Raw genomic sequence first — 26,541 nt, forward strand, 5'->3', positions numbered from 1 at the left:
AGGTGGTGACGGACCCCGAGTGTGCGCCCAATCTGGATCACCTCCAGACTATGCTGAACCAGTTGAAAGGGGACATTTGTGGTAAAATAGACTCGCTTTCTTGCGAGCTTCGAGCGGACATTTCTTCGGTAAGAGAGGAGCTTAGGCATGCAATCGAACCGATGAAACAAAAACTTAGCTCCCACGATCAAGTTATCAAGGAGTTACAGCGCGCTTGTACGGACCACAGTGACCTACTGTCTTCACTGGATTCAACAGTTTCCACGCTGAAAGCTGAGGTTAAATTGCTGGCCGATAAATGTGAGGACCTGGAGGGTAGAGCGAGGAGGAACAATATACGGCTGGTGGGTGTGCCGGAGGGGGCCGAAGGTGTGCGCCCCACTGAATTTATTGCCCAGCTGTTGATGGACACCCTCGGCCTGGATGAGCTGCCCCTACTCGACCGTGCGCATCGCACTCTCCGGCCCAGGCCCAGCGACGGTAAACCACCCCGGCCCTTTGTGATCCGTGTTCACTTTTTTCACGTGAGGAATGACATCTTACGGCGGGCCGGCGAGACCTCCAGGGACTCCCCTATCCTCTTCCAAGGCAAGAGACTGTTTCTCTTCCCCGACTACACTTCGTCGGTGGCAAAGAAACGTGCTGCATTCACAGACGTTAAACGTCTGTTACATTCGTGCCCTGGTGTAAAGTTTGGATTGAGGTTTCCTGCAACATTGAGAATCACTCTTCCCGGTGGAGCTACACACACCTTTGAAGACCCGGCCACTGCAATGGACTTTGTCAAGGTGAACTTAAAGTCTGGTGTCTCTTCTGGAGCTACAGTTTAAAAGCGGCTGGCAGTTCGTTTGGTAAGCTGGGTAAAGTTAACCCGTTTCCTGTTAGTAAGCCGCCCTGCTTTAAGTTTGTGACACTTGGACTTGAGCCACTTTTCGTATTTTGCGACTGTGTTTGTTTACATATTCATTCTGTGCTTTATTACAAACTCGGATGAGCACTACTAGTTTGTGCTGTAAACGGAGCGTGTTAGGATGTTTTTGGTAGTTTGGGGGATTTGCTTGCGTCTTGCTTGGGAAGATGCTTCAGCTTGGGGGAGGGTGGGTGTGTGGGGAGTTCTGCCTTTTTTTCTTGCTGTGTGTTTTGTGTTCTGTTTAGTCAGGTCGTCCATGTTTTACTTTATCTCTTTGACTGTTATACATTCCACGCTGCTGTGTACACTATTACTTGATCAGCATGCAGCAGCCTAGGATGCCACGACAATCAGGGACAGGACTCAGATTTGTTAGCTGGAACTGTAATGGTCTTAATCAGCCTATTAAACGTAGTAAAGTTCTTCACCATCTTCAACAATTAGGTGCTCATATTGTTTTCCTTCAAGAGACTCATTTAAAATTTTGCAGCCATATCAGATTAAAGAGGAGGTGGGTCAGTCAAGTATTTCATTCTAGTTTTAATGGTAAATCTAGGGGTGTTGCAATTTTGATTCATAAATCGGTTCCTTTTGTGTGCTCTAATGTAATAGCTGACCCTAATGGAAGGTTTGTGTTTGTAACAGGGCAGCTATATAGTAATTCTGTGATTCTGGCTAATGTGTATGGTCCAAACTGGGATGACGACAATTTTTTCCACCAATTGTTCGCTAAATTACCTGACATGTCCACACATTTACTCATTATGGGGGGTGATTTCAACTGTTGGCTTAATCCTGTATTAGATCGTTCTTCCGCTAGACCAGGAGTGTCCTCAAAGTCTTCTAAGACCATTTTATCCTTTATGGATGAATTCTCAGTCTCGGATCCATGGCGCTTTCTTAATCCATCTGGTAAAGCCTATTCTTTTTTCTCTCATGTACATCATTCCTTTTCTCGTATTGATTATTTTCTCCTAGACAACCGATTTCTCCATTCTGTTCAGTCTTGCTCTTATGATACTATTCTAATATCAGATCATGCTCCTACCACACTGGAGTTATTCATTCAGGAGCGCGAATGTACCCGCCCCCCTTGGCGTCTCAATACGCGCTTGCTATCTAATGAGGACTTTGTTAAATTTGTTTCTAATCAAATTGACTTTTTTCTTGCTACCAACAGAACTCCAGGGATCTCAGCCTCCCTTCTTTGGGAGACTTTGAAAGCATATATTAGAGGTGAAATCATTTCATACAGCAGTTATGCAAACAAACAAAGGAAAAAAAGATTAAAGGAATTGAGGTTACAAATCTCCCAGCTCGATAATATTTATGCTTCTTCCCCATCTCCTAACATATATAAAGATCGTCTTTCTCTTCAAGCTGAGTTTGATGTTCTTTCTACTAAAGAGGTTGAGGAGCTCTTATTTAAGGCTAAATATTGTTATTATGAATCTGGGGATAAGGCGACCAAACTTTTGGCCCATCAGCTTCGACAGGCTTCCTCCTCTCAGCAGATTCCACAAATACATACCCCTTCTGGCATCACAACCGATCCAAAAAAAATTAATGATCAGTTCAAACAGTTTTACTCCTCTTTATATACTTCTGAGGTTGAGTCTGATCTGTCAGCCCTGGATAGTTTTTTTGACTCACTGGAGTTGGTTAGGGTAGATGCTGATACTGCTGAGCAGTTGGAGGGCCCAATCACCATAGATGACCTTAAACGGGCTACATTTTCCATGCAGTCTGGGAAATGTCCAGGCCCGGACGGTTTTCCGACCGAGTTTTACAAGACCTTTTTTGACAAATTAGCACCAGTTTTGATTGAAATGTTTAATGAATCTCTTACTCTGTCTAATTTACCTCAGACTCTAAATCAGGCCTCCATATCATTACTCTTAAAAAAAAATAAGGACCCTCTGTCTTGCTCAAGCTACCGTCCAATTAGTCTTCTATCTGTGGATGTAAAACTTCTGTCCAAATTATTAGCTCTGCGACTGGAATCAGTTTTGCCTCTGATAATCTCTCCTGATCAGACAGGTTTTGTCCAGAACAGACATGGGTTCTTTAATCTCAGGCGACTTCTTAATGTTGTTTATAATCCGTCTACGTCAATGGGGCCAGAAGCCATAATTTCATTAGATGCCGAGAAGGCTTTTGACCGAGTGGAGTGGAGTTACCTTTTTTACGCTTTGGAGAAATCTGGTTTTGGCCAAGAGTTCATTTCTTGGATTAAATTGCTCTATTCATCCCCTATGGCTTCAGTCAGAACTAATGACACACATTCAGATTATTTCCCATTGTACCGCTCCACTCGTCAGGGTTGTCCTCTGAGTCCTCTTCTGTTTGCTGTTGCTATTGAACCTCTGGCTATTGCGCTTCGTTCAGAGCCACGCATCACTGGTATAACAAGATATGGTCTTGAACAGAAGGTCTCCCTCTATGCTGATGATTTATTACTATATGTGTCCAATCTTCCTGTCTCAGTTCCGGTTGCTCTTGATATCCTTAGTTCATTTGGTCAGATTTCAGGCTATAAACTAAATTTGGACAAGAGTGAGCTGTTTCCTTTAAATCAGGGTGCGCGGGAAGCTGCTCAGGGTTTCCCCTTCAAAATTGTTCCATTTGGCTTTAAGTACCTTGGTATCCAGATTAGAGACCGATTTGAAGATTTGTTTAAATATAATTTTGCTCCTTTGTTAGATCAGATACAGAAGGACTTTCAACGGTGGTCACTGTTGCCTCTTTCCCTTGTGGCCAGGGTTAATTCGGTCAAGATGAACATCCTCCCCAAATTGTCTTATCTCTTTCAGTGTGTACCTGTCTTTCTCCCTCAATCTTTTTTTCAGAAATTAGACAAATTAATCACTGAGTTTATATGGAACAGGAGGGTCCCTCGTTTGCGAAGGGAGCTGTTGCAGAGACCTAAGCTCCTGGGGGGCTTGGCCCTTCCTAACTTGAGGTTTTACTACTGGGCTTCCATCCTTAGGCTAATTCAGCTTTGGATTTCTCTGGAGGGGGCGCCAGTTCCTCCTACATGGTTGAGTATGGAGATGTTTTCTGCTAAACCTGCTTCGCTGACTGCGCTCATCCACGCTCCTCTTAGTTTTTCTCTCTCCCCTTTTTGCAATAATATCTTAGTTAAATCCACTTTGAAGATTTGGAAGCAATTTCGACGCTACTTTGGTCTACAGACCTTCTCTTTCCTGGCACCTTTATCAGCTAACCCGGCTTTTCATCCTTCCTTGATTGATGGGGCTTTTTCTTTGTGGTCTGACTATGGCATCAAGGCATTTAGGGACTTATATATTGCCGGTACATTTGCATCCTTCCAGCAGCTCTCAGAGAAATTCCGGTTGCCTAGACAGCATTTTTTTAGATATCTTCAAGTTCGTAGTTTCATCCGCAATCTTAGCCCCGATTTCCCAAATCTCCCTGGAGCCTCTCTGGTTGACTCCTTTTTAACCCCATTCCCTACCATCAAGGGTGCTATTTCACGTTTATACAATCGTATCTATTCTTTGCAGCTAACCCCGCAGCACAAAATTAAAACCCAATGGGAGGAGGATCTGGGGGAGGAGATCTCAGAGGAACTGTGGGATGCCATTTTGCGTCGCGTTCACTCCTCATCTATTTGTGCTAGACATGGTCTGACCCAGTGCAAAATTCTACATCGTACCCATTTTACTCGAGTAAGGCTTTCCAAAATCTTTAATGATGTCGATCCCACATGCATAAGATGTCATCAGGCTCCAGCTACCCATGTCCATATGTTTTGGTCTTGTCCTTCACTACTTAATTTTTGGACACAGATATTCAACTCTATTTCTGTTTGTACAAAGGTTCAATTTGATCCAACAGCATGTACTGCTTTGTTTGGGGTCTTACCTCCTACTTTGCAGCTTCCTAAATGTAAAGCAGACTTTGTAGCCTTTGTTTCCTTATTGGCTAGACGTTTGATTTTATTGAGATGGAAGTCCTCTGCACCGCCTTCTCACTCCTCTTGGATCAGGGACATCCTTCAGTTTGTGAAGTTGGAGAAGGTTAGGTACTCCATACGTGGTTCTCTTGCAAAGTTTGATAAAACTTGGGGTCCATTTTTCGTACATGTTGAGGGATTGACTTTTACGGCTATTCCTGAGTAGCCACCCTGATTGTCTACTAGTTGTGAGTTTTTCTTGTGTGATTTTGTAGCATGCTGGGAATGTTTTTTTTTTATTATTATTTATCTCTGCTTAATTGAACATATTATTAGACTTGTATTTAGCAGTGGGTGACCTATTTGTGTTTTTGTTTTGTTCTGTGTATTTGTTGTTCGCTTTCATTTTTATTTATTTATTTATATAATTTTTTTTTTTTTTTTTTTTTTTTTTTTTTTTTTTTTTTTTTTTTGTTAATTCTTCTTACTATTAGTTATTCCTTATCTGATTTCATTTTATTTTATGTATTATTTTTATTATTATTATTTTTACTTGTTACACTTGACACCGTTTTGACTCTCGTAATATCATCTCTTGATTTTGTTATGTCACTGAAAAATCAATAAACAAATGTTTAAAAAAAAAAAAAAACATAATGTTGGTATTTTAGCACAAAAAATTTCTTCACTGATAATCATCCTCCATAAGTTACCATCTAAAGGCTTTGTAATAAGAAAAAGAAAGAGACTGCTTTGTGGGAGCATGAAGTGACGCAAGTTCATAGTTATCTGTGGAGCATCGATGGAGCAACCTGCGATAGTTCTGGCAGACCACGTAGTCAACGTGCCCTTTGCCTATTGGCTGACGCCGACCCAACCCTTATGGCTGTCCACAAACCAACTGCGCTATGGTTAATCAGCTGCTGCTCGCAATTGGATGCTGGCCTTTGGGGCGCTTCATTTAAACTACCAATTGGTTTGCTGTCACTGCTCTTTTCGCTTCTACTTGCAAGACGTAGCTCTGATCTGCATACGCGCCGATGCTAGTATTTTTATGGCTGCTGCCTACCCTGTCGTCCGGCATGGATCCCCGCCTGCCAGCGGAGTCGGAGAGTCTGCCGGAGGACTCAGAAGATTCGGCTGAGATGGACGCCGTGGAGGACACCCAACCTTCCCAAGTCCAGCCGAGCCAAGACGCGACACCGGGCGGGCTGTCCACAGCGCGCCGCGGGCAGAGTCGAGGTCGAGGACGAGGCCACGGCCGGGCTCCTGTAATGTGGCAGGGCCGCCGCGGGTAGACACGCGGCTTATTTTACACCAATTTCACATGATTTTGTGTGACTGTAGCTTAGTGCTGGGCGGTATACCAGTTCACACCGAATACCGGTTTATAATTTCATTATGATATGAATTTTTAATATACCGCCATACCGGTGTATTTGATTACACAACGGGGGAACGCTGCGTCGCGCGACATTGTTTGAGACGGGACCCTTTTCAGTGTTGCGCTTCTAAACACGCATGTTTACTGTCTATTTTTAACGCTATTTAAAAAATACTCGTATTCGTTAAGCTGCATTTCCTTTCCCTGCTCTCCCTCCGTCTCTGTCAGTCATGCATCTCTCTCGCATAGCCTACTCACACACACACACACAGCCCCTCCCCTCCGTGCACACCGCGTGTGTCTCCATCAGCGAGATCGTGCCTAGAAGCTTGCTAGCTTCAGCGTCGCTTTAGATTAGCTCAACCGAAAGAAGACAGCTGGCGAAATTCACAAAAGGTTGGTATCACGTGCAACTTTATAAAATCACACATTAAAAAGTCCTATAAAAATATTTTATATTTTTAATACAATGTTGTCCCGTCCCGACCCGACCCATAGCAAACAAGCGATTACGCCTTCTTTATAAAGTTAAGTAGTCGCAAGTTTGCCGTAAAAAAAAAAAAAATGTAGTAGGGTTGTCGAGGTCAAAACTAGCAGCTGTGAATCAAATAAAGTAGGTTTTTTAAACTCTTACACTGAATGTTTGCTGCTTCAATCCAGATGAGTATTGAAAAATATTTTCCGCGATTGAAAAAGAGACGTGCGTGTTGAGGATGAGGACCAGCCTGAACCGGAGGTATCAGTCTGAAACAGAGCTGAACAGTCCGACCAGTGTAATTAATGTTATTAATTTGTTTACAATGAAGATGTGAATATTAATACAATAAATTTCTGTGTGACCAATTATTAACAAAGGAATTATTTTGAAGAATTTTTATTTTTATTTTTAATTCTGTTCTCAATCTGTAGAAAATGCTGTGAACACCTAATTATGCATGAAAAAAAAATACCGTGAAACCGTGTACCGTGAAAAAATACCGTGATATATATTTTTGGTCATACCGCCAAGCACTACTGTAGCTGTGTGGCGTGGGTCTCATGCCGGCGCATTTGGATTACAAGCCATCCTCCTAATTGGTCCGTTGGGTCCTCGCGGTGATGCTTCTAAGGTGGAGCACGCGCCTCACCTCCCCAACAGGTGCTACACGCTGCTGATTGGTATGTCTGCATTACAGTCTGATGGGTGCGGCGCCACCTGTCGTGCCGGGGTGTGGTGTGCTTTGTGCCTGTGGTTCGGTTCATTCGCCGCCGTGTGTCAGGGGATGGGTATTGCCCTCGCTCAAATAGGGAGCATAACCCAACTATAGCTATAATCGAATTAATCTCATCATGTAGATCCACTGTGACTATTATTGCTCATTTTCTGCTTGTATTAATTCGGCTCATCGTTTGATAGGCCCTGAATATAAGAGCTGATCTGCGTAGATAAACACTGCTGCTTTGCTTGGATCTCGTTCTGCTGTTCTAGGGTCTGTTCTGTTCTTGGATCCTGCTCTGCTTAGATCTTGTGCTGCTTAACTTGGATTCTGTTCTGCTTTACTTAAGTCTGTTCTGTTGAGCTTGGATTCTGCTTTGCTTGGATTCTGTTCTGCTTGCTTGGATCCTGTTCTGCTTGCTTGGATTCTGTTCTGCTTTACTTAGGTCTGTTCTGTTGCGCTTGGATTCTGCTTTGCTTGGATTCTGTTCTGCTTTGCTTAGGTCTGTTCTGTTGAGCTTGGTTTCTGCTTTGCTTGGATTCTGTTCTGCTTGGATTCTGTTCTGCTTTGCTTAGGTCTGTCTGTTGAGCTTGGATTCTGCTTTGCTTGGATTCTGTTCTGCTTTGCTTAGATCTGTTCTGTTCAGCTTGGATTCTGCTTTGCTTGGATTCTGTTCTGCTTTGCTTAGGTCTGTTCTGTTGAGCTTGGATTCTGCTTTGCTTGGATTCTGTTCTGCTTTGCTTAGGTCTGTTCTGTTGAGCTTGGATTCTGCTTTGCTTGGATTCTGCTTTGCTTGGATTATGTTCTACTTTGCTTAGGTCTGTTCTGTTGAGCTTGGATTCTGCTTTGCTTGGATTCTGTTCTGCTTTGCTTAGGTCTGTTCTGTTGAGCTTGGATTCTGCTTTGCTTGGGTTCTGCTTTGCTTAGGTCTGTTCTGTTGAGCTTGGATTCTGCTTTGCTTGGATTCTGTTCTGCTTTGCTTAGGTCTGTTCTGTTGAGCTTGGATTCTGCTTTGCTTGGATTCTGTTCTGCTTTGCTTAGGTCTGTTCTGTTGAGCTTGGATTCTGCTTTGCTTGGGTTCTGCTTTGCTTAGGTCTGTTCTGTTGAGCTTGGATTCTGCTTTGCTTGGATTCTGTTCTGCTTTGCTTAGGTCTGTCTGTTGAGCTTGGATTCTGCTTTGCTTGGATTCTGTTCTGCTTTGCTTAGGTCTGTTCTGTTGAGCTTGGATTCTGCTTTGCTTGGATTCTGTTCTGCTTTGCTTAGGTCTGTTCTGTTGAGCTTGGATTCTGCTTTGCTTGGATTCTGTTCTGCTTTGCTTAGGTCTGTTCTGTTGAGCTTGGATTCTGCTTTGCTTGGATTCTGTTCTGCTTTGCTTAGGTCTGTCTGTTGAGCTTGGATTCTGCTTTGCTTGGATTCTGTTCTGCTTTGCTTAGGTCTGTCTGTTGAGCTTGGATTCTGCTTTGCTTGGATTCTGTTCTGCTTTGCTTAGGTCTGTTCTGTTGAGCTTGGATTCTGTTCTGCTTTACTTAGGTCTGTTCTGTTGAGCTTGGATTCTGCTTTGCTTGGATTCTGTCTGCTTTACTTAGGTCTGTTCTGTTGAGCTTGGATTCTGCTTTGCTTGGATTCTGTTCTGCTTTGCTTAGGTCTGTTCTGTTGAGCTTGGATTCTGCTTTGCTTGGATTCTGTTCTGCTTTGCTTAGGTCTGTTCTGTTGAGCTTGGATTCTGCTTTGCTTGGATTCTGCTTTGCTTGGATTATGTTCTACTTTGCTTAGGTCTGTTCTGTTGAGCTTGGATTCTGCTTTGCTTGGATTCTGTTCTGCTTTGCTTAGGTCTGTTCTGTTGAGCTTGGATTCTGCTTTGCTTGGGTTCTGCTTTGCTTAGGTCTGTTCTGTTGAGCTTGGATTCTGCTTTGCTTGGATTCTGTTCTGCTTTGCTTAGGTCTGTTCTGTTGAGCTTGGATTCTGCTTTGCTTGGATTCTGTTCTGCTTTGCTTAGGTCTGTTCTGTTGAGCTTGGATTCTGCTTTGCTTGGGTTCTGCTTTGCTTAGGTCTGTTCTGTTGAGCTTGGATTCTGCTTTGCTTGGATTCTGTTCTGCTTTGCTTAGGTCTGTCTGTTGAGCTTGGATTCTGCTTTGCTTGGATTCTGTTCTGCTTTGCTTAGGTCTGTTCTGTTGAGCTTGGATTCTGCTTTGCTTGGATTCTGTTCTGCTTTGCTTAGGTCTGTTCTGTTGAGCTTGGATTCTGCTTTGCTTGGATTCTGTTCTGCTTTGCTTAGGTCTGTCTGTTGAGCTTGGATTCTGCTTTGCTTGGATTCTGTTCTGCTTTGCTTAGGTCTGTCTGTTGAGCTTGGATTCTGCTTTGCTTGGATTCTGTTCTGCTTTGCTTAGGTCTGTTCTGTTGAGCTTGGATTCTGTTCTGCTTTACTTAGGTCTGTTCTGTTGAGCTTGGATTCTGCTTTGCTTGGATTCTGTCTGCTTTACTTAGGTCTGTTCTGTTGAGCTTGGATTCTGCTTTGCTTGGATTCTGTTCTGCTTTGCTTGGATCCTGTTCTGCTCTGCTTGGATCTTGCTCTGCTTTGCTTGGATCTTGCTCTGCTTTGCCCTGCCGCAAAGCTCTGTCGCTGCTGTGGAGACCGACTATATTTTATATGGTGTACCTAAGTGGTTGAGTTTCAATGCTTGCCCCAATTAAATACTCGCATCACATTCAGTCTGTGTTCATGTAGGGCTACGGCAGTTCCACCTTTTTAACGTCAAGCATAGTCGCGGTTAATAATAATTATTTTTGTAATACTACTACTACTAATCATAATGGTGACACACGTTGGTAGCCTAATATTCGTTTCGGGGGGTTGTAGGATACCCTGGTTCCAACTAATCCAATTGGCTGGTCTGCGTTCCGGTATGGTCTGTTTGGGGGGTATGTTGCCTTTACAGCAAATGGAAGGCACTCCTCCTGAGGATGCTGCTGTTCCCTGTCTTGGCTTCCATGGAGCTCATGGAAAAGTCGGGAACTTCCTCCGAACAGAGCCATACCGACAAACACAAATTGTATGCATTCAGAATAAGCTTCTGAAACTTATCTCTGTTCTCGTCTCGTTTTGACTAGAGTGGTTCTGACAGAAATGGAGCAACCTGCGATAGTTCTGGCAGACCACGTAGTCAACGTGCCCTTTGCCTATTGGCTGACGCCGACCCAACCCTTATGGCTGTCCACAAACCAACTGCGCTATGGTTAATCAGCTGCTGCTCGCAATTGGATGCTGGCATTTGGGGCGCTTCATTTAAACTACCAATTGGTTTGCTGTCACTGCTCTATTCGCTTCTGCTTGCACCCACCACCTCCCCTGCTCCACCGACTTCTCATTGCCAAACAATGTCATACTGTTGTCATTGTTGCTTGCTCTGTTCTAGGGGGTATGTTGCCTTAACAGCAAATGGAAGGCACTCCTCCTGAGGATGTTGCTGTTCCCTGTCTTGGCTTCCATGGAGCTCATGGAAAAGTCGGGAACTTCCTCCGAACAGAGCCATACCGCCAAACACAAATTGTATGCATTCAGAATAAGCTTCTGAAACTTATCTCTGTTCTCGTCTCGTTTTGACTAGAGTGGTTCTGACAGAATTAGGTTTCTGACAGTAAACTACCATTCCCAACCACATAGCGCTCCTCCCTCAAAGGGACAGAACTTAACCTTTTTAGGTCTTTAACCAGCACATCAATCCAGGGTGGGGAATGGTCAGGGAGTTTAGCTGTGCCCTTTTCCCTTTTCCTCTATCGTCCGCATACACTCACCTGCAGCTTTAGCAGAGATGCCGTAAAACCCTGTACATCTCATTTGTCATTGTGATGCATACTTCAAGTTTCAGCTCAAAATAGCTCAGAGATTTGTCTCACATTTCAGGTTCTCATATGACAGAAATAAGATGTTATGCAAGTTTGAACAGATTAGATCAGACTGGTTTATTTTCACAACAAAATTTATTAGAAGAATAGTGGTTTTGAAAAGAAAGTTCTAGCATCCAGTGAATACTACCTTACACAACATTACAGCTGAAATGTGTGGCAAAAATGGCAATCTTCTTTTTTTCTTTCTTTTTTTTTTTTTTTTACCAAATTGAATATAACATAACCAGTAAAGTATTTTACACATGCACAAAGACAGATCTAATCAACGTCGCCTGATGTTTAATGCAAAATGAATAAAAAATAACAATAATAATGCTAATCATCTTTCATCATTTTGTAAAAAGAAAACTTAAATCAAGATATTACGAATAATTCATTAGCCCAAACAGAAAAAAAGATTTTGTATTCAAAACAGGGAGAGGGAAAAGGAAAAATAAAAGTTTCAATCAAACTGAAGCCGATTATTGTGATCCTTGTTAAGTGCTCATTTACATGGACATCAATAATATAAGCCTAGAAGAATAAAAGTCCAACACACAAGGTACAAAATAAGAACAAAGAATTATTGTACATAAATAAAACTACAATATGAGAAAAATATTTTTTTAAATCATACAATTTTTGTTAAACTGTAAACAGTAGATATTGAAAAATGAGGTTCATCGGAATATTTGGAGAACCAGTGTGTAAGTGTAGGATGTGTGTGTGTGTGTGTGTGTGTGTGTGTGTGTATGTGTGTGTGTGTTTGAGAGGTACAGTATGGTGGGACCAAACTGTAAAAGGGGGCTTGAGCATCCTGAGCATCGGCACCCCCAAGGGCCTGCTGGACTGAAGGAATGAGGTATATCGTCAAACCCAAAAACAAAATCTTAGTGAAAAAGACGAAAAAGCCCTGCAAGCCCTGCTGTGGGGGGGGGGGGGGTCTGGTCACCCGTTAAGAACCAAAGTGAGATTATGCAATGTTAGAAATCTCAGGAGAACAAAAGACGAGGTTTGCTGTTGTTTGTTTCCAAAACAATCACAGCTATCTCTTTCTCAGCAAAATCAGTTTACTGCCAAAATCAACATCAGGAATGAAGAAAGTAAGTTTGAAAACTCTTATTCCATGAAATTCGAGTCTTCAAATACTTCCAACTTAATATCACTGATGTCAAATGATTGTTTTAACTGGTACAAAGTTTAGGTCAAACTCCTGATAATAAACTCCTGACGTCCAGACCAGGCCAATCATTTACTGCATTTTCAGTGAAAAAAAGACTACAGTTTATTGGAGACTTCAAAAATCCATGGCATCAGACAGGCTCTGTGCAGCAACAAATCTCAAATATACAATAGAGGCAACAACCAATCACAGTAGAGATGAGTAGCGCTCTAAAAAGTTGAAGAACAAATGAGAAAATGTCACACTAAACAGCTTAGCAGATCCTCCTGCTCCACTTAAGACTCACTTTGTTTTTAAACCAACACATTGTATCAAAGATACAGGCTTAAAACACTATTTAACAGCCAGACTGCTGCTGTATCCCCTCAAAATGTTCAAGATGGTAGACTTGTGTCACACAATACCAGATGCCTGCATTGATGCTCTTCAAAGAGCAAAAGCCATGGCACTTGATGCAAATCAGTGAGAAAAGCGAGTGCTGATAAAGACTCTTTAGTTCTGAACTGAGAAGATTGACATTCATGATATAGTTCTGAAAAAAATCCAAGAATTACAAAAAAATCAAGAAAAGATAGCAAATGGATAGAAAAAAAAAGTACAATGCAAAAACAAAGCTCTGGTGGCAAGAAAAACTGCTTATGATCAACCAAAATTTGGCTGTAGATCATTTGATTGTGAATAGGTTTGGGAAAGATGAACCAGAGTTAACGTTGATCACTGGTAGGCCTCAGTATAGATTAAGTACCTGAATAAGAGTGAGAGTGGCATTGATGTGGATCCCTGAGGGTGTCTGGGTAATGTAATTTGGGTCTGTAAGGTGCCATGAGAGGCATAGTTTCCTACAGACAGCAAGGGTATGTTCATATATGCAGTGTGTCAAACCTGCACACTGTTCCATTGTGTTGCTGCATGTATGTTAAAGCAGCTATGATGCTAAAACATGGATGAAACTGAGGAAAATCAGAAACAGCAAGCTTTTCCCGTGATTTCTTACACACATTCACAATCATACATACTTACTTTACAGAGAAAAAAAAAAGGAACTGCAAAACAGTGTTAGCCAAAAACCACTACGAAAGCTGTTGCAGTGACAAGCAAACACCTTAGGGGCTCCTCCTTAACAGGAAAAGGATTCTTTTTCTTAGGGACAATATTTCAGATTCAAAACATCAGAATCTGTCCAGCTGACAACATCCATTTAAAAAAAAGGAAGAAAAAAAGCACTTTTCGAATGACCAGCCTCGTCAAACAAAAGGACGGATACAGGGGTATGTACACCAGCATGCAAAATTATCAAGAGGATCAACTTGAAACTGTCCATCCCTCTCAGCAAAGCATGGGGGGATGTATTTTCAGTCTGTTAGGTTCTGCAGAGAACCTCGGCAGGATTCACAACCCTCCACTTCCTTCATGAAAACAGTCTTCACTTTTCTAGACATCAAAACACAGACTGCTCTTCCTCAGTGCCTACGTATACAGTTCCACCTCACCTGTGAAAAAAACAGGTGAGGGATGATGGGTAAAGCAGATCTATATACAACCATCTTGAAGAACCCCTCCCAACAGCCCTTCTTCTTCAGCCCACCCACCCCCTTCCCCTACATGTGACTGCCATGTCCAGTGTACAGTGTCTGTTGCAGAATAAACCCACCCACCCACCCCCATTTCACAGAATCAGGCTTGAAAAGACTACAACTACACAAGATCTTAGTTTCACTATTTCTGTCAACAAAAAACCTCAATTCACCCTGGCCCTTTTCCTTATGCTACATCAAGGGGTAATAACAAGCACAAACTGAGTAAGAAAACGAACACCAAAAGCAACAGAGTGGGAGTCATTTTACCTGACATTCTGCACTGGACGTCTGTATTGTTTCCCTGAATCATCAATGGAAAAGGCTCATCCTGTTCCTTTTCAAGATAAAAGTATATGACATTAGAGATTTTATATTTACATATGGATTTGTGTCTGTGTCTCTGTGGGGCTTGTATAAGTATATCTATGTGCACATATACAGCATTTTTATTCTTAAATATGTATAGTTAAATTAGAGGTTTGTTGTGTGTGTGTTTTTTTTTTTTTACATTCAGTATTCAACAAAGATAAAGAGTAGATACGTAAAGAGGTATACAAAATGAATGAATGTGGGAAATGTGTAGTTTCAAGTGTTCCCCATAATGGCCTTCATACTGCCAGCAAGCCCACTTAAAAAACAGATTTTCTTGTTGTTCTGGTGAAGCCCTGTCTTTCGCAGACACTGAAAGAGGTTCTTTCTGAACTGTTCAGAAATAACAATGTATTCAACTGTCTTAAAAACAACTTGAGAATGCCATGTGGGTTGCAGAAGACTGAGACCTAGAATGTTCACAGGTCAAAAGACAGAACACATGTAAGGATTTGAAACCAACGTGGCGTAAATGCTATGGAAACTACTTGGTGTGTGGTTCAGTTGTTTTCGGCATTGACTTTTTGTCATGGCAAAAAAAATGCAGGTTGGAGACCAAAAGAAAGAAAACAGGAGATGAAAGTGCTTAGGAGATGAATGTTGATGGTCAGGATCTGACAATATATGAGGGTTGTCAAGGTTACATGGATTTCTTTTCTGAGGTATTCTGTGTTGTACGTTTTCTCTTCTTTACATTTTTGCACACCCAAAACCGCAAGATGAAAAACATTAAAGACTGAAAGAAAGAACAAACACACAGCGTTACTTTCCCCTTTGCAAATTCAGTCAAAGTGCTCATTTTCAGAGCAGCTTGCAACAATGTTGACATTAGGGAAGGCAACTTTTAGAGGTTCGATCACAACATGAACTCAAGGTGGGCCATTAAGTAAGTTCTGCATGGGCCTCCCCTGATAAGAACTATTCAGATTTACAATCCTTGCTGTTTATAAAGCACTGAAAAAGTATTTGGCTGAAAAATAATGTACAGAATTATTTAAAAAAAATTAAATAAATAAACAAGGCTTTCAATTACCCCTTTTAAGTGATGTTCTTACTTAACGTCAGCCAAAGTGTGACATCTTTAACAAAAAACACATTAAAATAAAACCTTTTGTGAACAGTTGCTGTATCTGGAGTAGCAATGGCCTGTGGGACATTTAATCGTCTATACTGTTTGAGAATATTTATCTCACCTGTTAAACTTCCTGTCTGGACACTGAACACTAATCTACTCAGTAAGTACTGATCTGCCTGACCTGCCTATCGATCACACTCATGAGCCAGTGTGGCTCTTCAGCTCAACTATAAATACACCAGCTGGTGTAGCTCTCAGCGTGTAGTGTAGACTTCACAACTCAGAGGTAACAGAAGAGGACACCAAAGACCCATCACAAACAAAACACCAACAACAGAAAGAAGCTTCCGGAGCATCACCAAATTTGAACAAAATCCAACCCCACTTATCAGCTGTTTTTTTTTTCCTTTTCTTTTACAGACAAGCTAAAGGTGAAGGCCAAGCCCACTGCCTTGAACCGTCACAACAGGAGATCGGTGAGATACAACATTAACTTCCTTTAAAATATTGAGTCTCTTTGGGGGAGGGAGTTCATCCAACTTACACCACGGCTGTTTACTGACCATCTGCCAAATGTACTGTAGGTGGTATGTATTTTTCTTGTAGAAAGACGCAGTATTAAAGGGGATAATGATCTCTCAACCCCCCCGTCGCTGAAAGAGCCCAAGGCTCTGTCTTTAAAAATCAGCAAACTCCTCATCAGAGGAGAGCATGGCAAAGCCTCTGTGAAAAGACAAAGAAAGAAAGAAAGAAACGTGGCTTGTGGATGCAACACTAAGAGGCGGTAGTTTAGTTTCTGAAGAGGTGAACGGACCTAGATGCTGCTTAGAAACACCCAATCTCCCATAAGATAAATGAGGGCCTGTCAGCTCCTCACCAGCCACTGATGCAAAGATGCAAAGATATGTGCAATGGTGAAAAGTGTGGAGGAATGGGTTCAAGAAAATGACAGTAAAATCATTGCATACAGAAAAGTAGTTCTGCCTAAGAACAACATGAGAAAGAAAAACAATCCTCTGGCTGGTAAGCAAAAATGAAAGATACCATCTTTGAATAGTGCAAGAACAAATATGCTTTATTTTTGACCAAAAACTAAGTTACCTGCACCTGAAAAATTTCAACCATCAGGTCCTCATGACAGCCGGAGGTAGCATGCCATCTCAGAGATGACAGGGGCAATTATATGCTCACATGTGCTCTCATGTGTATAAAGATGAGACAAAGACAAAAGAGTGTTTCAATAACATCTAACCAAGGGAGTAAAAGACAGGAGATGTGAATAACAAATATTCAGTGATAAATATTTGTCGATCAGATATTTAGTAAAAGAATCTGCAGTTTGTGTCTTTAAAACAAAGATTCTACGAAGAAACAGTATCTATGCATTTGGGTTTGTATTCTTTGCAACAAGACAGAATCAGTTGGGCAGAATAATCCAAACAGAGCCCAAAAAGTCACTGGTCTGTTCAAACAGTGTCAGCTGAGCTGGATGTGAGTTCAGAGCAGCAGAGAGCAGCTGATCCACGTAGGTGGTTCTAAAGGGCCAGACACACCTCCACATTTGAACAATGCTGCAAGATTGTCATGGCAACACACAAGGGCACCTCAGATTTCCTGCTCATAGCCCTAGCTTGGATTTTCAAAATTCCCCTGTTAACCTACAGTAAGTTAGATATTTGTGTCACTAAAATTCCCCTTTTCTCCCCAAGAGAAGCTCCAGATCAACAGTTCAGCAGCTTTAGATCACAGTGCGAAAGTGGTTTTGTTGTGAAATGTTTTTCAGCCTTGTTTCATGAAAAGCCTGATGGTGAATAGTGGCATGGGGGTGGGGACAGCGACCTTTATTATTCTCTGCTTCACTTAGATCTCATCCTCGCACTCCTATCCACCTCCTCAGACCGCAGCCTCTTTCTGACTCTCTGTCTGGCTGCCATCTGTGAGTGGCTTCCTGACGAGGCGTAGGGGTGAGACGTACGCCAGCACTGCAGGCTTGCTGGGGGCGAGAACAGCTACTGAGAGAAATGTCTGTCTGTGAGTCTTTAATAGTGCAACACAAAACACAGACGGAAGAGGAATTTAAAATGGTAAATTTGGACTGGCTGATCAGACATATGAAATTAAGAGTGGTTGTAGTTACTGCAGATTGATGAGTGCATTCAAAATCTGTCCTTTCGCATGGGTATTTTCCTCTTATGAAACATAATCAGGATAAGCAGCATAAGCATATGGCTTATCAATGAGCATTTCTTACCTTTACTCTATTGGAACTTAAAATTATGACTAAAACCTTCAACCATATCAAAGAAACTATTTAGCTTTGGGGGCATGTTTTTTTCCCCACTATGGTTTCAGACTTTTCTTAAGATTACCTCCAAACATCATGGTGTTAAATTTAAGCTGTAATTCATTTTAACAAAAGGAAGTGGAGCTGTGCTGATTGGTGAAGATCAGCATCATTCCAGAGGCATGCCTGGCCAAGAAGATCTGTACTAAAGCTCTGCTCTCTCAGCCAGACTGCTACTGAGTGACTGCCTGTCACATCTTAACACATGCTTTGACACTAAAAATTGGCATTGCACTTCACAACGGAGAAGAAGCACATTTGAACGGATCCATTAATGTCACTTTGACAAATTCGAGAAGCACGATGAAGCTTAGAACTCACAGGGAGAATTGTCACTTTCAATTAACATATTGATCGCTATTTCTTAAAACTTAAAGCTAAGTAAAAATATGTTGTCTTATGTTGTTGGAAAAATCTGCCCTTAAAATCACACAAGGATGCTTTTCAGAGAATAAAGAGGTATAAAGGATGCTTTTTTTTAATAAACAGAATAAAGTCTTCAAAAAAAGTTTAGTCCAATACTAATATTCACTGTTGACCTGAACTGGTGACCTTTGCATTTCTCCTTTTCATTTTTCAAAAACTTTTAAACTTGTTAATATGCCACAATAACCTTCAAGGGAGCAAGGCTATTTTTTTCTTGACCGGAAAATCGTTTTGTGTCTCACTTTTGTCCCACTTTTGTGCTTTTTAGACAGACACAACACTACTACAGCTGACGAGGTTTCACCCTCTGTGGTCACTGCACGGAGGCATGAATCACATTCAGTCTTAAACTTGAAACCAAGAATGTACCTCATCTGAGCCTCGCAGTTCTTTTTATCTCTAGGCTTTGTTACTAACAACCAACACGCCTGATTACAACAAATTCTTGCCCACGCTCCAGAAGGGGTGTCTAAAGGACATTTAAGGATTGAGGTCAGTCACTAACAGCAGTGGCAAAAATACAGCAGATTAAGTAGTTTGAAAAAAAAAACTAATCTTACTACGAGAATGCAGAGAGCCTCACAGACTGGTCACTTACAAGCGAGCAACCATACTGACATTTGTTCCTCCAACAGAAAGCTGGAGAAGCTGATATTGCAAAGGGACTAAAAGGTGTCTTTGTTTAAAAGTAAGAAACTAAAAGTGGTTTTCACAGAGGCAGTGCCTGCAGCGTCCCAGTGTGACTGATCACAATCAACCAGCAGGGCGGATGTCTGCAGGCTGTGCAGAACACACCCACCTGCTTCTAAAACAGACATGGCAGACTCCAGCTTTATAATTATACATATAATCCACCCACACAAATTGTGGCTACCTGATGAGAAAGGAGAGTGTGTGTTGCTCTAGGTGCGTCACTTCTCTACTGGTGTGTGTGTGCATTCTACTTTCCCATAGCTGTATGTGCTAGAGAGAATACAGCATTGTATTCATGAAAACCTGCATTCTGGCTTAAAAGAGTCTTTTTTTTGTTTATAGGAACAGAAAGAAAAATAAGTTCCACAAGAATAACAACAGTATGAACAACCACATCAAGAAACAACAGTAATCCAAAATCTGACTGTTGGTTATGTCTAAAAATCCTGATTCTTATTGTGTGTTTCTAATATACAATCAGCTGCTTTTTAAGTGGTTGGACCTGAGGTATAAATGACAACCAGATATGCAGCCTGACAAAAAAAAGAAACAGAACAAACCTCTGCAGAGGAGCATGGCAACCATATACATTATGCTTTTTCTTTCCTGGTAGGCCACCACATAGTGCACCATTCTAACACAAAATTGTATGTCATGTGGAGTCTACATACATGAGGTTACTGTATTTGCTGTTTGACATTATTTTCTTTTTTATGTTCATGTTCTGACAGTCTTTCACTCAGAAGAAAAAAAAAAATCAAATCAAAGAAAAATAAAGAGAAAACTGATTGGTATACCTGAAGATGCAAAAAACCAAAGGAACAAATGAAATAAAAACAACAGTAAAATAAATACATACATATTCAGAAGTATATAGCTTTTTTTCAATTTCATCATGTTCAAGGTACATTTTCCTGTGCGTGCTGTTTTTGAGGAATGCATTGTAAAATGTTTTGGATAAATTATCTTTCTTTTAAAAGACGTGAAGGTTAACTTGTCCACCTGTCCCTCAATACTCCCTCTGGGTCTCTGAGTTTTTTTTGGTGTGAGACAATAAAAATATTCAAAACATCTCATGTCAAATTTCAACGTGGAGTTAAGTTACATCTAACAACAACCAATATAGCAATGAAAAAAGAAAAACCTTTCGTGAACACAACCCCTTATTCTTTTCAGAGCTGGGTGGGACCAAACCATTTTGTTGCCTCCGGGGTGAAATCAAACAACTGAATCCCAAAATGTTTTGACATTTAGGGGAAGAAATTAGATATTTTCAGTCTCCCATACAACCCGAACCAGTCCTAAAAACACAGGAACAGTTGTATGATCCCTGTGGGTCTTTTGTCTGTCTGTGGCTCATTCACCGCTATGAGGTTTTGTTTCCAAAAAAAACAGTGTTACAAAGTGTTAGGGTGGCACATATTGGTTGGTCCTTCTCCCTTTGTAAGAGGAAGGCAAAACAATGAAAAAAAAAAAAAAGACAGTAACGGAAAAGAAACAGTGGAGGACACTTTATTTCCCAGAGTATTAGCTATCGCTTCACCATGCACCCAGGTAAAGGATACATTAAAGTACGAGGCACAGAAAGGAGTAAGAGTTATGCGAATGAGGTATAGCACCTGGGCTCTGCTTACCAAGTTATCATTTACAGACGGGTGACATATTAAAGGAAACACCTGAAAGCTTGAACCCAACAGTGACGACAGAGTAGGGGCTCTTTCATGCTATTGGGCATTTGGCTGACATGGTTTGGGCCAACTTATCCCTGAAAAAAAGCGTTCTGAGCAATCACTGATTTCACTTTCAGAACGGCAGCACAAGAAGCTACTGGATGGTTAAATGACACCTTCCTATGACACCTTTCCTCACTTTACTCTCTTAATTTCTCAAATGATATTATGTACATGTGACATTATTGTGGCCATTAAATTGTGTTTCCCTGTTCCAACAGGTATACTTTGAATGGTGTTACAGTGTTTTTTTCCCTCTTTTCTGTCTTCTCAAACCCCAGCTGGTCGAGGCGGATGGCCACCCTTCCTGAGTCTGGTTCTGCCAGAGGTTTCTTCCTGTTAAAAGGGAGTCGCTTCTCTCCACAGTCGCCTCAGGCACGCTCAGGACGGGAGATTGGACTGAAGGGAAGTTTCCGTGCCATCTGTTGGTTTCCTTAGCTAGGAAATTGTTTTTGATTTGGCTCTATATGTATGAATTTGACTAATTTTTAATTTAATTAATTGGATTATGATTACAATGAATTTAACTCTAATTGACTATATTATTTAAATGCCTTGAGATGACATTTGTCGTAATTTGGCGCTACATAAATAAACTGAACTGAATTGAATTGAACCATCTTTCTATGGGCTGGCTTGAAACCTGTCAGAATGATGGAGTGGAGTCAACTGGTGAAACCAAAGTCTTGCTGCAGCCAGTCAGCAGAAAACATATTTTCTTCTGGGAAAAGCCTTCTTTCTTTCCTATTCTATGACTGAAGAATTCTGATGTAACTCATTCTATAAAAATATACACTCACCCCTTTAGGAGCCTACATTGTTAACAGTCATCAGACATAAAACCCACCTCTACTCACCAATACTGAATGCTGATTTTTCCAACCCACAGTCACTGCTAGTAACACATAACTTGGAGCCTGGCATGATGGATTCTCTCATGATTGCGTTCTTGCAAGTCTCACAAGAATCCAGCTGCAGGGTAACAAAAACAGCTCCAGTGGTATGGTCTCACCCAATACCTTTGGTCTATCACCCGTCTGTTACACACATCTATAAATGTCCTGAAGGTTGTTAAGTCTGCACCATTTTCCAACAGACAAATATTGCTGCCCAACCCATTGGCTCAATCCTGAGACATTAACAGTACTGAAAGCTACTGTTGCATGCTTGTATCAGAGACAGCAGTGTTTCCAATGCAAGCAGCAGAAAGTGAAAACACACAAGACAACAATAGTCTGTCAAAATCAGGAAGCGAGTGTGCCATTTTCTGTGCAGATCACTGCTCTGGTTTGAGTCTGAGAGATTCCATTCACTTGACTGCATTGCATGTTTTCTCAAGCATATAGCATAGTTTGAGGTGACTTTGAAAACAATGCAGAGACTCAGTTGAAAGAGGAGCTTTTTTGGACAGGTGGAGCTGTTAACCATATGAGAACAACACTCAACAGAACCCAAGAAAAATTAGACAAGAAATAAATAGATACCCTAAATGGCATGCACCTCCCTAAACAGGATCAGACTGATAATGAGACTTTTAAGAAATACTTTGCCCTTTAAAAAGTACAGTGTTTGCCGAAAAAAAGAGTACAAGCCAATAAAAGTCAAGTAAAGAGGGACAAAAAAAAAAGATTATTTAGAGATTAGTGTAAATTATTCTCACATACTATTTGGCTTTTGAAGAATTGCCCCTCACAGGGGAATTCAGGCTAAGTGCTGCTGTAGAGTTTATCCATCCAAACCTGTGCATTAAATGCCAATGAATTGTTTCTGTACATTAATTTGATGCTTTACATGCATTGCATGAAAGAGGTTCGGAGAGGTTTACATGAGTTGTTTTATTCCTCTTCTGCAAACATGGAGGCAGCTCAACATTAAGTGGGTTTTGTCAAACTAAAACGGAGAAGTGCTTTACTATCAACACCAAAGCTTTGATCCTGTTTTAACTATCAGATCAGTGCATTGTCCTACGCTGGGTCCAACTCAATGTGCACAGCAACCTATTAGACACTTCAAATGCTAAGCATTGTCAAAGTGTTGGACGCATTTCATGCATGATGACCCCAGGTGTTGTTCCAGGGGTCTTTCATCTAACTTTTTTAGCAACAAAGCTTAAGATGGATAACCAATAACCACAGGGGAGGATAAAGATTGTATGCAACAAGTAGTAAATTAGTCTAATTTTAATTAGATTATGACCAAATCATGAAACACATTGCGGGTTTAAGCACCTGTGCCTCAAGATTAACTGTGTTAAATTACATCATGAATGTAATCATAATACAGTGTATTGGTTCAACACCGAAGTCAGCCTAAATATTGGTGCATGCCATTTCTAAGTGTATAATAACAACAAAATCAAATAAATAAAATGTACAATACATTTAAAAAGGAGTGAATCATCATTTCATCTGAGCAGAGATTTACAATTCTCATGTTAAAAATCTCACAGACTGGGTGAGCACCAGGCAGTGTTCGGAGCCAAGAGCAACATTTAGAGGCGAGAGGAGGGAAAACAATGAGAAGACGAGACACAAAATGTGTCCAAGGTGTTTTTTTTTCTTTTAAATAACCATGGAGGTAATTGAGAGGGGAAAAAGAGTAGTTTGGGTCCAAGCTGTACCTTTCTCGGTCTTCACTCACTAAAGCTTTTTGATGCCATCTCTCTGCCCTCCTCATCGCTCTGTTTCATTTGCCCCAGACAAGAGCTACACTACATGCATCACCTCAAACTTTTATCTCTTGCTTTTTTCTCTTACTTTTGAAAAGTGCTATTTTCATTCAGCCCCATAAATCAAATTTACAAACCCAACATCAGTGTTTTCTGTTCTTTTTCCATGATTCAGTAGCAGGTCTGCTGCGGCACTGCCATAATAATCATGTGGCCATACCAGAGACAAAGCATTAGCGAGAGACGTGTTTTGTATTATAGGTCCAACAAGAAATCACCATATTTGTAACCCACATCTGTCTCAGTTACCCTGAGTTAAAAATGAGGAGAGAACAAAAACACCCAGAATCATGAATTGGCTTTTACATAGTCATAATAACTTAAAATATATTAAAATCTGCCTCTCCCTCACCTATCAACTAACCCTCCCCACTGCATATTACCCACCCACCACCCCAAAATGAACACCCCTCAATAAATGCACATTGTTTCAAACATAACTGCCTTTACAACCATGTAAAAGTTTGAGGGAGAGGAATTTATTTTAACTCATCAACTAAGCTGCACCAGCTTAGTATCATTAGATAAGAAATAAACATATCAGCAATATGTTGTTATTAGCTAAGACAAGCTATTTTTTTTTTTTTTAGCCTGGGCTAGCTAAAGCCTTTTTAGGAGCTAGATAATGAACTGGATAGCAGCACAGTTTCACATTCTGATCCTAAGAGGCTGCCTTCCAATGAAGATTTCCATGAGGGGTTGAGCTCACTTTGGCCACCATTTGGAAAGCAACCTTCCGGTGGCTCCGCCTTTCCAGGATCAGCAGTGACAGACTGATGGAGGTCCTTGAGGTAGCATCCCACCTTAAAAGAAGCTGATCCATACTGAGAGTACCCCTCAAATTGTCCCTTGGCAAAAAAAAGAGGGTGAATTCATCTGAATATGAATCAGCATATACAGGCGATTTGCACCTCTGACCCGTTGCAAGGTTGCGACTGGGCTTCAGAAACAGACCATAATAAGTGCATGATGCATGGGCAACAATGCCGAGGTAACCTGGTCTGTAAGCACCAGACCCAAAGTGTAGTGCAAACAAAAGCAAAACAAATCAAACAAAAAGATAGAGGAAAAGAAGTTGCTTCCAGAAGTCATTAGTGTCCACGAAACTCACAAACATGCATCCCTGAATGACTTTTATGTGTCTTCCCTCGTTCAGAAGAGGACGGGTTAATCTTGCGTACATCCACACAGAGATTAGCAGAATATTTTAAGGAGGAAAGAAAAGGTCTGCAGTTAAAGCATCATGGCTACCTGGCAATAAGAAAATGGGTTTGATTCGGAACCCTTGTGAGGAATACCAATGGTATGATTAAACCTTGTAGTTGGTTTCAAATGTAATAGACAGTTCACTTACCAATTTCCAGTTAGTATTCCATGAGAGAGGGGAGTGGCAAAGAGAATAATTTGTCTGTTTTTGAAATTTTCAACCTTCCCCTCAATTTTTTCCCCCAAATCAAATTTGTCTAAAGCCCAAACTGCATTTAAAAGCAGCAACGGATCAGTGTATCAAGTTCAGAAAAGAGAGGTTGGGGTTTTGGGCTGGGGATTATCAGCATGCTTAAGGAAATTTCATTAATTGTCACTAAACTAATATCTTTCGCTGCATTTGTTAAGCTCCTGGATATAAAAGCTAAACAAATGCTCATTCAGCTTCATCAAGTGACGCTGCTTAAAAACTGTCCGATTAGTTGTTTCTTTCCAGTTTGTTTAAAGAATCCTCCTCATTTTATCCCTGCGTTTGTGCTCACCCAGATACTGCAAAGTAAATTGGCACAAATAAAGCCCCATCCATTTTTCAATTACTTAAGTCATGTGACTGAGGTTTACATGTGTAAGTAGTTTAGTCGATTGGTTTGAAATCGTCATCAATCTCTTCTTTTACATTGTCCTTGAGCTCAGCAGCTGCTAGCGGCAGGCTGTCATCTCGTGGGGTAGTGGTGGGCGTGTTCTCCGATTCAGTGGGAAAATCCTGGCCACCTGCTTCCATCTTCATCATCAGCTTGAGCTTTTTCTTTGGGGGGTTCTTCAGGGTTCCCATTCGCTCCTTTACCTTGTACTCAAGGGTACTGTGTGGGATCCCATACATGTTCTGTGCCTTTGACACACTCATCTTCCCGCTCATCACTACTGCTATGGCTTCCTCCAGAATCTCACTGTTGTACTGCCTGTAACGGCCCCTCTTCTTCCTTGGCTGCTTGGAGTTTGGGTCCCCTTCCACATCGGAGATGGAATATGCTGGCCCAGAACTGGAGTGGTCCAAGTCAGAGCTCCAGTAGTCGGCCGCCCCGTCCAGAAGGCTCCCAAGGCTTCCTCCACGGCGATTCTGCTTGGGCAGGATGGCTCTCAGCTTCCGGCTCAGAGTGTTCTCCCCAGGGCCACCGGCCCCTACCCCAATGGCACCATAACCATATAGCTCAGAGGCATGGGAATCCCAGGAGAGATCCATTCCCCGAACTTGGGGAATCTTTAGGTCAACAGGTGGCGAGTGACCCTGCTCTCTCTTGCCATCATTGTTGTGATGTTGGGCCTTTGTGACTTGATTGTGGCTGTGACGGTGGAGGGAACTCTTAAAGGAGAAGGCGCCGTGGTGGTTGAGGTGGTGGTTCTCCAGGAATGTAGGCAGGTCCTTGAGGTCACTCAGGGCTCCACCAGCCTGCTTTAGCTTCATCAGGGTTTCAGACTGGACTTTGTTACCCCAGGTAGAGGGAGAGCTCTTCTGGTTAAGCAAAGAGTGGGACTGCCCATGATTTAACAAGCCGGCTGCCTCGAGACTTGCCAACGAAAGAGCCGTCGGCTGGATCAAAAGGCGGTGCTTTTGGCCGAAGAGTTCTTCCTTGATGCGCAGTGAGCGGGCCAGTGGGGGCTTGAAGGAGTTGACGTAATTCTCCCTTAGTCCATCCTGCAAACTCCTCTGCAGCAGGCTGTCCTCCTCCTCCACCTCTGACAGCTTATGTTCTGCTTTGAGTAAATGTCTGGATGAAGAGGAACGACAAGAAAATTAAGAAAAGTGTAAGAGACTTAAAACCTGAAAGAATTTTGAGATTAGAGTTATATGCATAGCCCCACATGAGGCTGTATGATCGATGTAGTTTCATTATACCTTTTGTCTATATCAGATTGGG

The 26,541-nt window shown here is 41.6% G+C and overlaps 1 protein-coding gene across 1 annotated transcript in view; it reads right to left on the bottom strand.

Annotated features, from left to right (window-relative positions):
- Positions 1 to 14,142: 14,142 nt before the first annotated feature.
- lcor (ligand dependent nuclear receptor corepressor) overlaps positions 14,143 to 26,541 on the bottom strand; it is an 84,213-nt gene continuing 71,814 nt past the window's right edge. Inside the window, exon 7 of the mRNA XM_075464182.1 lies at positions 14,143 to 26,391. Coding sequence (XP_075320297.1) covers positions 25,260 to 26,391 — 1,132 coding nt within the window. The 3' untranslated portion in view covers positions 14,143 to 25,259. The remainder of the gene's footprint in view (positions 26,392 to 26,541) is intronic.

The sequence above is a fragment of the Odontesthes bonariensis genome, chromosome 4 (assembly GCF_027942865.1).
Source record: "Odontesthes bonariensis isolate fOdoBon6 chromosome 4, fOdoBon6.hap1, whole genome shotgun sequence".
Lineage (NCBI taxonomy): Eukaryota > Metazoa > Chordata > Actinopteri > Atheriniformes > Atherinopsidae > Odontesthes > Odontesthes bonariensis.